This window comes from Vulpes lagopus, chromosome 2 (assembly GCF_018345385.1).
Source record: "Vulpes lagopus strain Blue_001 chromosome 2, ASM1834538v1, whole genome shotgun sequence".
Lineage (NCBI taxonomy): Eukaryota > Metazoa > Chordata > Mammalia > Carnivora > Canidae > Vulpes > Vulpes lagopus.
In genome coordinates this window covers 40786202-40802293 of record NC_054825.1, presented here as the reverse complement: position 1 = coordinate 40802293, position 16092 = coordinate 40786202, and the positions used below count along the sequence as shown (strand labels likewise).

The 16092-nt window shown below is 45.3% G+C and overlaps 1 protein-coding gene across 5 annotated transcripts in view; it reads right to left on the bottom strand.

Annotated features, from left to right (window-relative positions):
• ARHGAP22 (Rho GTPase activating protein 22) overlaps nucleotides 1-16092 on the bottom strand; it is a 136257-nt gene that overhangs the window by 110659 nt on the left and 9506 nt on the right. For 3 of the 5 annotated variants that reach the window (XM_041745054.1, XM_041745056.1, XM_041745058.1), the window contains exon 2: nucleotides 8855-8928. The exons of 1 other annotated variant lie outside the window; for it this stretch is intronic. In XM_041745054.1, coding sequence (XP_041600988.1) covers nucleotides 8855-8928 — 74 coding nt within the window. The remainder of the gene's footprint in view (nucleotides 1-8854; nucleotides 8929-16092) is intronic. One more of the 5 variants, XM_041745055.1, reaches the window with a different exon arrangement.

Below are 16092 nucleotides of genomic sequence, written 5' to 3'. Positions count from 1 at the left end.
TGGGGCTGGGTCTGGCCTGAGGCAGGAGGCTGCACTGGTTTCTGTTTGAGCAGATGCTGGCATCCCTGCCTGCCCTGCCCCAGGCTCCCTCAGAAGAGAGGAAGAACCAGCTCCCAGCTGCCTCAGTTCAGCAGGGAGGTACTGCTGGCAGATGGTACTTAGGCTCCCAGACCAGCCCAGGCTTTTCCCCAGTTGATCAATCACACGGATACAACTTCTTATAAGGCCGATTGAGTGTCTTGAAAGGAAAATAATCATTGTTATGATTTATTAATAACCACTGTTCCTGTCCTCAGTGTTTACTTGAGTCAACTTATTCAGTTCTTTAGATGCTTAGGCAAAGCTTTCAAGTCAAACAGCTCGGACATTCTGAGGCTCTAGGACTAATGTGAGTTTCCCAAGGGGGCCCAGGAGCAGGTGCAGGGCAAGCTCCTGACCAGCGGGAGGAGGGGGCCCTCCACCCTCTCCCAGTCAGGGCTCTTCTGCTCATATCACAACCATTCACTCATTCATTCATGCTTTTCAAATCTACAGAACTCCTTCAAAGAATAGCACAGAACCCTGAGTTTTTGGTGTTGCCTGGGAGTGCCTATACATGCTTGCAAACACACTCATGCATGCACACACTCACATACAGTCTCATACACTCATGCATGTACCCACTCTTACACATACACACACACTGGCAAACAGACACATTCATGCTCACAGAGCTCCCCAGGAGGGAGCAAGGTGACATCTTCATAGTCCTTATTCCCCAGGAGACATCAGAACTCTTGGTGGAGGAAATGGAATTCAAGTGCCCCAAGGTTCATTCATTACTAGAGAAGGGCAAAGTGGGAGCAGCATCAAGGTGTTGCTAGGGCAACATGAGATGGGAGACCAGCTGACCATTCCCTGATTCCTGCCCTTGCTTACCAAGGAAGTGGGGAGCTTTCATTTCTCAGAGCTGAAGAAATGAAAGACATGAACAGGTAATGCTACAGAAGAGGAAATATGAATGGCCAATCGAGATGTGCAGAGATGCTGGATTTCAGTAGTAATCAATGAAGTGCAAATTAAAGCCATAAGATGATATAGCACCATGTACCCTTTAGGCAGGTAAATTTTTAAAGTCCGGTAATGTCATGCGTTGGATGGGTTGTGAGTAATCAATCGTAAGCCACTACACAGAGGGTAGTCGGGCTGTCTTTGTTAAAGTTAAAAACATGCACAGTCCACAAGCCAACAATTCTGCCTTTCGCCTGTGTACTCCAAGAAAGAATTACAAGGGCAAAGGCAGTCACACACAGGGATGCCCTTGGAGCTCTCTGTGTGATCCCTAAAGATGGGGAAAACCCAAATGGCCAACAGTGGAAAATGGCCAAACAGATCATGCTGTATTCACGTCGTAAGATGCTTTGTAGAAGTTGAACGAATTAGGTGAATGTATGTGAGCTAACATGTTTAGCTCTCCCTTTTTATCAAGCACCTCAGAAGAGATGTCTTCAGTCCCTTTTCTTTTTAGTAAAACTAGCCATTTTTAAGCATACAGTTCAAGGGCATTCATTCTATTCACATCACCACCATCGAGCTCCAGAACTTCTTCATCACCCCAGCTGCTTCCTGTTCTCTTCGGACCCCACTCAGTCAGGTTTTCCTTACCTCTGTCCCACCCAGATTGCTCTTATCAAGGCTGCGGTGACTCTCACAAGGCTTAATCTAAGGGTTAAGTCAGCCCCCCCATTCCTTGACCCCTGATGGTACTGAATCCAGTAGGTAACTTCCTTCCTCCAGGGTCATAGATGCCCTGGGGCTCCAAGACCACTCTCTCTGCCCCTCCGCTCCTTCACTGGCTGCCACACTATCTCATTATCCTGCTTCTTGGTCCAGAGCCCAGGGTTCATCCTTGGACCCCATTTCTATCCACACTCACTGTCTCAGGGATCTGCTCCTGCCTCATGGACTTAAACACCATCAGTGTGTGCATTAGGGGCCTGTGCAGAGACCCACTCATCCATCACACTGACTATATGACACCTCCAATGTCACATGCCCGAAGCTGAACTCCCCAGCTTTCCGGACCCTGACCCTACTCTTCCCATAGTCTCTGCTGTCAGTCAGTGGAAACACCATCCTCAGCCTGCCATCATTTCTCACTCAAATTCCTGCTGGAACCTCTTCTGTGGGCTCTCATCCTGCCACCCCCTCTGTAGCCTCTAACAGGCAGCCAGTGAGAGTTTTTAAAGATGGGGCTCCCTATGGAAGCCCTGTAGGACTCCCCATCTTGCTCAGAGTAAAAGTCAGAGCCATTAGTATAGCCTTCAGGGGTCCTCTGGCCCTGGCCATGCGATCTCTCAGGCTTTCCTATACTTTTCCAGTCCCGGCAGCACTGACCTCTGCTGTCAGACTGGCTGGCCAGCTGGCTAATGGAGCTGGTTTTGCCCAGGCAGTAGGAGAACTGGAAGAGCCTGGGAACTTATGCCCCCAGCCACCAGCCCTTGGCCCAAGACTCCTGGTGTAGGGGCCTGAGAACTCCTGGTTTCTAGTTGGAAACCGCTCGGAGGGATAAGGAGGTGTAAGTCATACTTCAAAGTTCCAGGAGGCTCAGGCTGACACCTCCCTGGATTGGGCTTCATACCAAGCCTGGCTCTCTCCTGTCCTGCTGCCTCAGCCCCTTACTGGTGTCTCCTGGAGCACCTCTTTGATAACTGATTTCATGATAATCCCCATCTCAGTGTCTACTTAGGAGAACCCCATCTAACATATCTGATTGCTTTCCAGGTCTTCCGAATAGGCTTATGGCAGCATCACATTGACCTTGGGTGGCTGCTGGAGCATCTGGCCCTAGTGGTGTTGCTCAGTGGGGTTGGGCACCCCGCAGCCAGCCAGGGGATGTTTTTCCATCTGCAGCTCTGTAAGTGCAACCCTGGGAGCATGGAGGAGTGGCCGCCCAGGAACTAAAACATAATTGATTTATACAAGTCAATGGGATTTTAAAGCCAGACTGGAGTACTAGCAAGATGGCTCTCAGAGTGGAATTGATTTAAAGGTTAAGTATTGAGGCTGAAAGATTGATTGAGCAGAGAGGTGAGGTAATGGAAGGGGCAATCTGGAAAGCTGGAAAAGACGGTTCATCACATTAATGCAATCTGCATCCGAGGGCAAGGGGCCTCATCAGGTGCCCATACTATCCTGGGAATACGGCTCAAGCCTCCTGGGATTTATTATACCAGGGTTCCTGAGCATCCCCTACTTTTTTTTTTTTCAACTTGTTACCTAGCATTCTTTCTGGATTCCGTTTGGTTATCTGTTCTCTGCTAGGTCCGCCCATCAGGGGGGCCTACAAAAGAGCCAGGCTCTCCTAACAGGTCGCACTTCAGGGCCAGGAGGATGAAAGACAATAAGGGGCAGTGCAGTACGTATTCCCCCTCATCCCCAAGTGAGAAGTACTACTTATTTATTTATTTATTTTAAGATTTTATTTATTTATTTGAGAGAGAGTGAGAGAGCACAAGCAGGGGAAGTGGCAGAGGCAGAGGGAGAAGCAGGCTGCTCATTGAGCAGGAAGCCCAATGTGGGGTTCGGTCCCAGGACCCTGAGATCATGACCCAAGCCCAAGGCAGATACTTAACTGACTAAGCCACCCAGGTGCCCCAAGAAGTGCTACTTCTAAGATAGTGCTGAGGTTGTCTAGAAAGTTGGGATTTTTTTTTTCATAATGATTTCTTTAATGATTTTTAAAAATCAATATAAAAGATAACATTCTTTAAAGTCATTTTTGTTGGCTCTTCCTGGGTCTGCCTCTTGGCTCAGCTGGTGCTGCTCTTTGGCAAGAGGGGGCTGAAGGCAGAGAAACACCCAAACAACTTGATCTGCACTTTCAGCACACCTCCTCAGATTCAGCTGGATCTGGCATTCATTCATCCATTCAAGCAGGCTTCCTGGGTATGCACCCTGGACTAGCCACTAGGTAATGGAGATGGAAGGCATGTGCCTACCCTAGCAGAAGTAAAGGGGTAGCAAATACACCCAAAGGCAAGGTCTCATAGTCATCATGGTACACATAAGGGGAAATGGGAGCATGAAGGCAGCAGGTGGAGGTCAGGCTGGGAGGTTGGGAGGCCAGTGGAGAAGGTGGAGCTGGATGAAAGAATAGAGTGACACTGGAGGGGATCAGGTTGTGTCCCCTGAAATATGCCACTTGCTGATGGCAATATGGCAACATGGCAATATGGTGCATTGATTATTTTGAGTTGTAGGCAATTGAGAAATAACAAATATTGAAGGAGCTTTCTTTCTTCCCTCTTTCTGCCTAAAAGGAAGGTACGGGGTGCCTGGGTGGGTGACTCATTTGGTTAAGCGTCTGCTTTTGGCTTAGGTCATGATCCCAGGGTCTTGGGATAGAGCCCCATGTTCGGGCTCCCAGCTCACTGGGCAGCCTGCTTCTCCCTCTCACCATTGTTTGTTCTAGTGCACTCTCTATGCTGTCTCTCTCAAATAAATAAATAAATAAATAAATAAATAAATAAATAAATAAATAAATAAAATCTTAAAAAAAAAAAAGAAGGCTATGAATTTCCCTTGTAGATGTCTTTCCTGGTCCTGTACAAGGAAGAGGAGAGTGAGACTCTGTAGTCTGAATAACAAACCTTACTAAATAACCTTATCTACCATACATTTCCCAATCACCATCCCACAATGATGCCGCCCAGCTTTAGCTGCCTTTCCTTCTGTTATTCTGTCTTCTATCAGTTTAATTAGCAGGTCCCAGAATCAGAACTTAAGAGGGTAGAGGAAAAGTTTTTCATCCCCCAATGCTACAGAAGGCCAGGGGAAGAAGGGATGTGGCCAGCAGGGGGCACAGGAGGCCATGCAGGATGAGAGAGCATGGGGTCTAGCCTGGGAATTCTGTCTCCCAGACTAACACTGACTCTCACAGGACTCATATCACTGCCCTGGAACAGACTATACCCTAACCCTTCTTGCTCAAGGCTAATGAAAAGACTCTTCCTCTGAGAAAGACAAGCCTGATGGACCTCCATCGATTTCAATCTACAAGCTGGACCTTCAACCACCATGGCACAGTGATGTCACTCTTGCTGGGGGTCTCCTTTGAAGAGCTGTTCCTTAGCCATCACTAACATGGGTATGAAGTTGAGATGGGGAGAAGGCATCTGTGGGCCAGGGCTCCACCATATCTCTACCATATCTCCAGATCTCCACTCATCCATATAGCTCATTTTTTTCCAAGCCAATGACTGGTTCCCATATGGGTCATTTTAGGTCCCATCTCTGCATTTCTGTGCTTGCTGGACTGATGAGTCCTGACTCACTCTTGAGGCATCAGTGTAGCTGTTTCCTACCACATGAAGACTCCTCTAATAGCCTCTCAAAGCAGAGGGTTCAGTGTCTACCCATGATGTTGCCACCATGACTGGCACACACCTCTGACCAGACATCTCTTTACCGTATTGATTCGTGAGCTTCTTATGGCAGGGAAGGTGCCCTCCCCCTGCCTAGAGCCCTACACTGCAGCACAGAGCCTCTCAATAAATGTTTGCTGAGTGAATGAATGAACATGAGACGGGAATCCTCAAGGTCAAAGAAGATGGGAAAGATCAAATCCAAGAGACCTTGTGCCTCTGCAAATGATTTTCTTGGTTTGGATGAAATCTGCCAATAGATTTCTCCTACCCAAGGCCTGTTCTTATACACTTAACAAGTTAAAGGGCACGAGATCATTGATTCCATTCCCATAATCAGAGAAGTGGCAAGCCAGGAGACAAAGCTCAGGGCTTAACTATCATTTTCCTACTTTTCCTAGTTCGGTGGCTTGTACGAAGACGCTGTGTGAGGTCACAGAATTTGGAGGCCTGAGGCCTGCTGGTTTTGAATTCCCAGATTTCCATATAAAATGGGAGCAAAATACAAATTCCATCCACCTCTTAGATTTTGGTGAGGATGAAATGAAGGGTATTTTGAAAGTGCTTTAGAAAGGGAGAGGCACTGGGTGATTGCTGGTTAGTACTGTTTTTTATTAGCGCTGGCTGAGCCCCTTGGAAGCCTCTCTCCTCTCTCTGCACTTTGTCCTAGAGCAGCTGGCCCCAGCCTGGCTACCTCCAATTCTGTTAAGATCAGCAGAGGCCATTCACCAGGAGCCTGGGATTAGTGGAGTCAATGTAATTCAGTATTGATTATAAATTTCATTTTCGTCTGCCTACAAGCCATTAGCTTGGATCAATATATTCTCTACCCTTGGTTAAGTAATCATTGAGGCTGTTGATGATTTCAGCAGAGTCAGAGCATGTTCCTGGCTGTCTTGGTAGGGGAGCCTGAGGCAGTCTTCTGCTCTAGGCCTACCTAACCCAGTTCGGGCCTGACTTGCAAATATATTATTTATTCCCACCTTCAAATAGTAAGGGCATGCATGGCCAGCTCTCTTTTTCTCTGGGGCCAGAAGTACAGCCTGGAGCTCCTCTGGCCCAGCATCTGGTGGTGTCCTGTGTTCTAAGAGTGCTGGTGTTATGAACTTTGGGCATCTTCTATGGGTGATAGAAGTTTTCACATGAGCTGGGATCTGGGAGGAGAGGCAGGAGGAGAAAGGAGGCTTGGATTCACAGTACATCTCTCCAAGGACACAAACTTCACTTCATCTCCTGGCACATGGACTTTGGGCAGCAAAGGCTAGACTGTCATTCTGGGGCCTGGAACAGTGTCCAGAAGCAGGGGAACCTAGCTGGTAGCAGCTGAGTGCTCTGAGTAGATGTGCTCTGCACAAAAGCCTTAATGTCCCTTCACACCCTCTGCAACGGGCAGATGGGAAACGCCATTGCTCCCAGAGCATTTACTGAATATTGGCTCTCTCTCTGCTCTTAGTCACTCCCTGCAGACACACTGCTGCAAGCATCAGCATCTAATGCCCCATCCAACCATGCCACTCCCTTGTTTAAAGCCCTATCTGAATGTGGGATGGGTCTTTCCCCCAGGCCACACCACCATTTCCCCCCTGCCTTTCTGCATTGCACCAGACCCAAGGGCTCACAGCTTGCCTAACATGTGCACCTCTGGTTCTGACACAGGAGGCTTTCTCTGCCTGGGAAAGCTGTCCATTCCCGCTACCCCAATAGAACCCTACTGCATAAATAGGGACGTGCTCAATGGCATCCAAGAGCCTTTGGGTTTTAAATCCCAATATTGCTGCTCCTGGCTGGTATTCTCCCTGGCTTCTATTTCTTTTTTCTTGGGGACTCAGTTTTCTCATCTGAAAAATGGGGCAATGGTGGTCTCTCACTAGGGTTCTTTTGAAGATGGAAGGGGATTCCACACATGGTAGTTGTAGTAGGACATTAAAATGGAAGCTCCAACAGGGCACGGAGATTCAGAAGATGTGACATTCTAAATGAGGGCCAGACCAAGAAGCATACTTACAAAGAGGTGGGAGAAAATAAGTTCTGCAGCCCTGGGATGGACATGGAAATATTGAAGTGGTCTTGGATTCTGCAAATGAAAGTGACTCTAGGGGAAGTCATTAACTAAGAGTGGCTACAGTTGTCGGGGGCCTGACCCAGGCAGGGATAGGGGCAGGCCTGGCACCCCTGTACCATGGCGGGCACAAAGAAAGTTGTTTCATGAGTTGTGCCTGTTAGCATGGTTGCATAAGGTCAACAGACATGACTTATGGTTCTTGCTATGATTATACATTTGGTCAGTGCCAGAAGTTAAATATACGTCTGACTCCAAATGCAAACAGGGAGGTGAAGGTATCTGAGTCTGCGGTATTCCAGCTGGCTAATTTTGTGGGAAATATGGCAGGTTGAAATAAAATAGCAGCCACAGCTTGGATTCCTCAGCATTAGCAGGTGGATTAGCATCCACCTGCTAGGACTCACCTGCCTGGACCTCCCCACATCTTGGCACCCATGGCCGGCACTGTGGCACCCCCTAGTGAGGTCACTTTTACCCACTACCCCCACCTCATCTAATCAGGATTCCTTCCCCTTTTCTACTAGCCTGTTGCTCAGCCAGAGTGCCTTCCAGCTGGACAAATCTGAGACACACCAGGACCAAGTGAGTGGCATGACCATATCTCCTGTTTTTGTCTTTGCACCAAGTGAAAGCACAGCAAATACCATGGAAACAGGTGCTTCCCAGGGCTCAGATATCCTGGCATCGTTGGGGCCCAAGATGCTCAGTGACACCATCCAGCCCCCACCTCTGGACAGGCCTCTGGGGAAGGAGGCTTCTCGACCCTCGGAGTCCTGTGGTTAAGCTGCCTTGATCTCATTAGTGGTGTGATTTTGAACATTTTGCTGAAATTATCTTGGTTCCATTTTCCCCCATGATTCCTAGGGTTGGTATAAGGCACATGTTGAAGGCACAGCAGACATGTCCTGACTTTCTTTCCTTCCTTAAGAAGAATGTGGAAGGGGTCTCTGTGGCCTTTGATGTGTTAGTGATGAGAGAGTCATATCCTGTGATTCCATTTATATGAAATTTAGAATAGGCAAAATAACTATACCATGATTTCTATCCATAGTGATGGAAATCAGAAGAGTGGCTGGCTGGCTGGCTCTGAGCAGAGCGAGGAGGGGTGGGGAGAAGAGGAGAGAGCTTTCTGGGGTTAAGGAAAAGGCTCTATAATTTGGTCTGGGTGGTGGTGAGAGCTGTACACTTAAGATCTGCACTTAATTGTACACTTAAGATCTGCACATTTTACTGTATGTAAATTGTGTTCCAATTTTTTTTAAAATGAGGAAAATATTAGAAATAAATGATGAAAGTCCTAGAAAAAACAGAATTCAAAAAAATCAGGCTATAATGTACTTTGAGGCCACTGTTGACCAAAGATCCCCAAATTGGGAATTTTACTCACTCTGACCAGGTATTATCCTAGACTTTTGGTTCATCTGAGGGCCTCTACAACTCGATTTCATTTGGAGCAAACTTCTGGAAGGAGAGAGAAGAGAGGGCTCAGTCTTCTGTGTGGGGATAGAAAGCCTGGCCAGCAGTAGAGAACATTAAATCTGGGAAGGTGACAGCCCTGAGCAGTGGTGCCAGGGCCTGGCCTGGAATGAGGAGGTCACTGGATAAGTCTATTGTGGCCTTCCTTCTGCAACAAAAGTTGCTGTCTATGAGGCCTCCAGTCCCTACCTGACCTGTGGCCCAGACCCTATTTCCACTCTCCAGAAACTGTCTTCCTATACCACCTCCCTGATCCCTCTCCTAGCCTCAAGATCCTCTCTCTAAGTCTCAAGCAAAGCCAGATACTGTGTCACTCAAGTAGGTTACCATCCCTTTGCCATTTCATTCTCAGGGCCCTGAATGTATTCTGTCTTAGGGAGCCCTCAGTGGACAAGCTGTGGCAGCGGACAAGGGGGCAGCATGGAGTCACCACGGGCATATCCTGAAAGGCTATTCAGAAGCAAGCCATGAGACAAGGTCTGTGAACCCCATGGTCATCCCTTTAGAACGATCCTCCAGTTTTAACTGGTATGAGGGTACATGATCTCTGGGTTGTCACTCTTCAACCTCAATCACATCTCAAGTAGTCCTACAAGCCTTGATGTGAAACCTGGCAGTCTCCTGTTCTTCCACAACCTTCCATCCCCAACTTCCAGAGGTAGTCATCTTTATCCTTTTTAGTTTGTACCTTTTGGTATTTACCTCTACATTTCTAACAGTATTCACTTACTGCCACTTTTTTCCCCATTTTTGATTCCCCCCATCTAGGTAATGAACACATCCAACACATCACATATTTATCTTTTTTGAGGGGAGAAGGCAAATATCAGTTCCACTCTGCTAGCAAATTTCAGTTACACAATACAGTGTTACCACCTATGTCACCACCTCAACACCATGTGACCATTTCAATCCCAAGCTTGATTCAATGGCTCCAATTTTATGTGTAAATCAGCTACCTGTCGTAACAAGCATCCCCAAAAACACTAATTAAAATATCTAGACAGCACGGGAAGTTGGCTGATCCAGGCTGGCCCTTCTCCCTAAACTTGGTGACAGGGCCTCTGGGCTCTTCCTGGGAGCTTGTTTATCCACCTTCCTTCTTTCAGGTGTTTTCACAAAGCAGCTTAAACCTGCCTTGGGTGCCCCGACCTCCACCCCAGGGTGGTATTATATGGACACACTTCTAATTGGGCAAAAACCTGATTCATTTTCAACCATTAGATCCTCAGACCTTGTTCATCTTATAGCTGAAAGTTTGTGCTCTTTTACTAAACTCTCCCTATTCACACCTCCACACACACCCCCCGCCCCCAGTCCCTGACAATCACTTTTCTACTCTCTGTTTCTGAGTTTGCCTTTTTAGTTTCCACATATAAGTGATACCATGCAGTATTTGTCTTTCCCTATCTGGGTTCACTTAGCATAATGCTTTCAAGATCAATCCATGTTGTCAAAAATGGCAGGATTTCTTTCTCATGGCTGAATTATATTCCACTGTATCTATCTATACACCACATCTTTGTCCATTAATCCTTTGATGGACACTTAGGGTGTTTCCATGTCTTGACTATTATAAATAATGCTGCAATGAACACGGGAGGGCAGACACAGATATCCCTCTGATACCCTGTTTTCAATTCCTTTGGAGATTGGCCCAGAAGCAGGGTTGCTGGATCATATGGTAGTTCTATTTTTAATTTTTGGAGGATCCTCCATAATGTTTCCCATAGTGGCTATATTAATTTATAGTACCATCAACAGAGTGCCAGGGTTCCCTTTTCTTCACAATCTCATTTGAGATAACACATCCTTGTTATCCCTTGGGCTAACAGGTATGAGGTGGTATCTCTTGTGGTTTTGATCAGCATTTCCTTGACATTAGTTATGTTGAACACCCCTTCATGTCCTTGTTTTGTTTGCTACTGTAGATCTTTCTTTTAAAGAATTTATTTATTCATGAAAGACAGAGAGACAGAGACAGAGAGACGGAGACAGAGATAGAGAAAGGCAGAGGCACAGGCAGAGGGAGAAGCAGAGGGAGAAGCAGAGGGAGAAGCAGGCTCTACTTAGGGAGCCCAATGTGGGACTCGATCCCAGGTCTACAGGATCATGCCCTGGGTTGAAGGCAGTGCTAAACCACTGAGCCACCCAGGATGCCCTGCTACTATAGATCTTAAAAGTGTCTCTTCAGTTCCTCTGCCCATTTTTAAATAGAATTGTTTGGATTTTATTTATTTATTTATTTTTTGCCATTCACTTGTGTGAGTTCTTTATATATTTTGGATATTGAGCTCTTATCAGATATATGATTTGCAAATATTTTCTCCTATTTTCACTTTGTTGATGGTTTCTTTTGCTATGCAAAAGCTTTTAAGTTTGATGTGATCCCACACTTATTTTTGTTTTTATTTTTTGTTGCCTTTGCTTTTCGTGTCAAATTAAAAAAAATAAATCATCACCAAAACCAATGTCAAGGAGCTTGCCACCTCTGTTTTCTTCTAGGAGCTTTATGGTTTCAGGTCTTAATTAGTCTTTAATCCACTTAAAGTTGATTTTTCTGTATGGTATAAGATAATGGTCCAGTTTTGTTCTTTTGCATGTGACTGTCCACTTTTCTCAACATCATTTGTTGAAGAAATTATCCCTTCCCTATCATATATTCTTGGCTCCTTTTTAATAAATCAATTGTCCATATATTCTTGGGTTTATTTCTGGGCTCTCTATCTGTTCCATTGACCTATGTGTTTATTTTATGCCAAATCAATTCTTGATTTTTCTTTTTTAAGTATTATTTGTTGACTTGTGACTATGGAAAGTGAGGATTTTGTTTCTCTCACTCTCCTGGCCCCACCACACGTAAGTATCCACTCTCTATCCTCCTAATATTGTTATATTATAATTTTGGTTTGATTAACATGCCAAATTTGCATTATTAATTTGCACTATGTAATTGCTAGTCCCAACTGAGCTATATAGTACACTATAACAATTTTTCCTTTCATGCATAACTTCTGCTTTCCCTGGAGCTCATAATTGTCTTTTTTTTTTCATTTGCTTAGTTTTCTACTACATATTAATAATTCAACCTTAAATATTCCAACAGTTGTCTAAATTTAATCTCCATGTGCTCATATGCAATGGGCATCTTCTTAAAAATATCACAACACCAAAAAAGCAAATGATCTAATTAAAAACGGGAAGAAAGCATGAATATTTTTTGAAGAAGACATCCAGATGGCCAACAGACACATGAAAAGATGTTCAACATCATGGATAATCAGGGAAATGTAAATCAAAACTGCAATGTTGTATCACTTCATACCTGTCAGAATGGATAAAATCAAAAACACAAGAAACAAGTGTTGACAAGGGTGTGGAGATAAAGGAATGCTTGTGCACTACTGGTAGGAATGCAAACTGGTGTAGCCACTGTGGAAAACAGTATGGAGTTTCCTCAAAATATTAAAAAATAGAGTTACCATATGATCCAGTAATTCTACTATTGGGTATTTATCCAAAGAAAGTAAAAATACCAATTTGAAAAGATATATGCACCCCTATGTTTATTGCAGCATTATTCACAATGGCCAAGATATGCAAGCAACTCAAGTGTGTATCAATGGATGGAGAACGAAAATGTGATTATATATACAATGGAATATTACTCAGCCATAAAAAGAATGAAATCTTGCCATTTGCAACAACATGGATGGATCTAGGAGGTATAATGCTAAGTGAAATAAGTCAATCAGAGAAAGACAAATATCATATGATCTCACTCATATATGGAACTTAAGAAACAGAACAAATAAACAAAGAAAAAAGAGACAAACAAAAAACCAGATTCTTGAGAACAAACTGGTGGTTCCTTCCTGCCAGGTAGGAAGGAAGATGAGTGAAATAGGTGATGGGGATTAAGAGGATACTTATCATGATGAGCACTGAGTAATGTATAGAATTGTTGAATTACTATTTTGTACACCCAAAACTAATATAATACTGTATGTTAGTTTAAAAAACTAAAAATCAAATAAAAATAAAAATAAATCAGTACATTTTATTACTCAAAGTATCTATAGTTCCTCTGGGGACATGCAGGGCTACCCTTCAGTGGGCTTTGGATGGTGTGGATCCCTGTACTTGGTCAGGGAGAGAGATCAGAAGCCTCAGCATTGGACAAACATGAATATGAATGCCACCACTTGGTGGCAGGGCACCCATGATTCCCCTTCCACATCTGTTGACATGAGAGCACTGATACCTCATCATAGTATACTTATAAGAATTAATGGGGATCCCTGGGTGGCGCAGCGGTTTGGCGCCTGCCTTTGGCCCAGGGCATGATCCTGGAGACCCGGGATCGAATCCCACGTCGGGCTCCCGGTACATGGAGCCTGCTTCTCCTTCTGCCTGTGTCTCTGCCTCTCTCTCTCTCTCTCTCTGTGACTATCATAAATAAATAAAAATTAAAAAAAAAAAGAATTAATGAAGTCCAGTAGAGATTCCTAAAGCATGGAGGACACATAATAAATTCTGGTTTACTTTCCAGTAGGGAAAATCAAGAACAATGAGGCCACTGAAACCAATTCATCTCATAAAGCTTTTTCTCTCCATCCCCAAAGTACTGACCAGGATCTGCACATTCATCAAGGCTTCCAAGACATTAATACTTTTGCTAAGAAAGATAGCTAAAGCTGCTGTAGCATGGCTCATTAGTTCCATGATTTCCTCTAAAAGAAGGAGTTTCCTAATAGCAACATCAATTTTACTTTAAAGTAATGTAAACAAAGGTGGAAATCCTGAAAGAAAATATTGATAGAACAGAGATATGAGGGGGGCGGGGCAAGATGGCAGAGGACTAGGGTCCCCAAGTCACCTGTCCCCACCAACTTACCTAGATAGCTTTCACATCATCCTGAAAACCTATGAATTCGACCTGAGATTTAAAGAGAGAACAGCTGGAACACTAAGGAGAGAAGAGTTTGCCCTTCTAACAAGGTAGGAAGGCGGGGGTGGGGGATGGGAGGGAATAAAAAAAGAATCCAGTGGGGGAGGGGCCCCTCGCGAGGAGCCGGGCTAAGGCCCGGGAGGCGAAAGGCTCCAGGACAGGAGAGCCCAGGCCCGGAGAAGCAGAAACTTTGAAAATCCGCACCGGATTCTTCCCGGAGGGAAAGGCGCTCAGCAGGGAAATCGGGCAGAACCGCAGGAGGGGCAGTGGGGCCTCCAGGCCTCCGGGGTCACTAACAGAGGAGGGGCCCCCGGGGAGAGCGCACCGCACACCGCCGGGCCCAGCTCGGTAAAGGGCTGGAGCGCCCGGCAGGGCCCGGGGAGCAGCTCTGCTGCCTTGGGGAGCTGCGCCCCGGGAGTGCGATCCAGCAGCGCAGGCCCCAGATCCCAGGGCTCCAGGACACAGCCCACGATCCTGCCCTGCCCCCTGGGACAGGTGGAGCAGAGGAGGGCACAGGACAGTGAGGACTCTCCTGCCGCCGGGAGCATCCAGGCCAATGCAGATGGGAGACTGTGGTAGTTACTGCGGGAGCTGACTCCACGCTGGAGAGCTGGCCGCTGCCAGTGTGGTTGTTCCTCCTGGTGTCACCCTGTGCCTGGGATGGAGCGGGGCCGCCAGGGAACAAGGGTCTCACAGGATAAACAGCTCCCACTGAGCCATGCACCTGACAGGGGGCGGGGCAGCTTCCCTAGGTACACACACCTGAGAATCAGCACAGCAGGCCCCTCCCCCAGAAGACCAGCTGCAAGGACAGGGGAAGAGCAAGTTCTTGGCTGAGCAGCGCTGGAAAGCTCCAGGGGAAGTGGAGGATTTACAGTATATAGAACCAGAGTATACCCCTCCTTGTTTGTTTGTTTTTTCTTTTTTCTTCCTTTTTCCAGTACAACTCATTTTTAGCCACTCTGCACTGAGCAAAATGACTACAAAGAAGAACTCACCACAAAAGAAAGAATCAGAAACAGTACTCTCTGCCATAGAGTTACAGAATTTGGATTACAATTAGATGTGAGAAATTCAATTCAGAAGCACGATTATAAAGCTACTGGTAGCTCTGGAAAAAAAAGCATAAAAGATTCAAGCGACTTCATGACTGCAGAATTTAGATCTAATCAGGCTGAAATTAAAAATTAATTAAATGAGATGACATCCAAACTGGAGGTCCTAATGATGAGGGTTAATGAGGTAGAAGAAAGAGTGAGTGACATAGAAGAGAAGTTGATGGCAAGGAAGGAAGCTGAGGAAAAAAGAGAAAAACAAAAGACCACGAAGAAAGGTTAAGGGATATAAATGACAGCCTCAGAAGGAAAAATATACATTTAACTGGGGTTCCAGAGGGTGCCGAAAGGGACACAGGGCCAGAAAGCATATTTGAACAAAATCATAGCTGAGAACCTCCCTAATTTGGGAAGGGAAACAGGCATTCACATCCAAGAGATAAAGAGATCCCCCCTAAAATCCATAAAAACCATTCAACACCTCAACATTTAATAGTGAAACTTCCAAATTCCAAATATAAAGAGAAAATCCTTAAAGCAGCAAGAGACAAGAGATCCCTAACTTATATGGGGAGAAATATTAGATTAACAGCAGACCTCTCCACAGAGACCTGGCAGGCCAGAAAGGGCTGGCAGGATATATTCAGGGTCCTAAATGAGAAGAACATGCAGCCATGAATACTTTATCCAGCAAGGCTCTCATTCAGAATAGAAGGAGAGATAAAGAGTTTCTAGGATAGGCAGAAACTGAAAGAATGTGACTACTAAAGCAGCTCTGCAAGAAATATTAAGGGAGACTCTGTAAAAGAAAGAGGAAGCCCAAAGAAATAATCCATAAAAACAAGGACTGAATAGGTATTATGATGACATTCAATTCATATCTTTCAATAGTAACTCTGAATGTGAATGGGCTTAATGATCCCATCAAAAGATGCAGGGTTTCTGACTGGATAAAAAAAAACAAGACCCATCTATTTGCTGTCTACTACAGACTCATTTTAGACCTAAGGACACCTGCAGCCTGAAAATGAAAGGTTGGAGACCCATTTACCATTCAAATGGTCCTCAAAAGAAAGCTAGAGTAGTAATCCTAATATCAGATAAATTAAAATTTGCCCCAAAGATTGTAGTAAGAGATGAAGA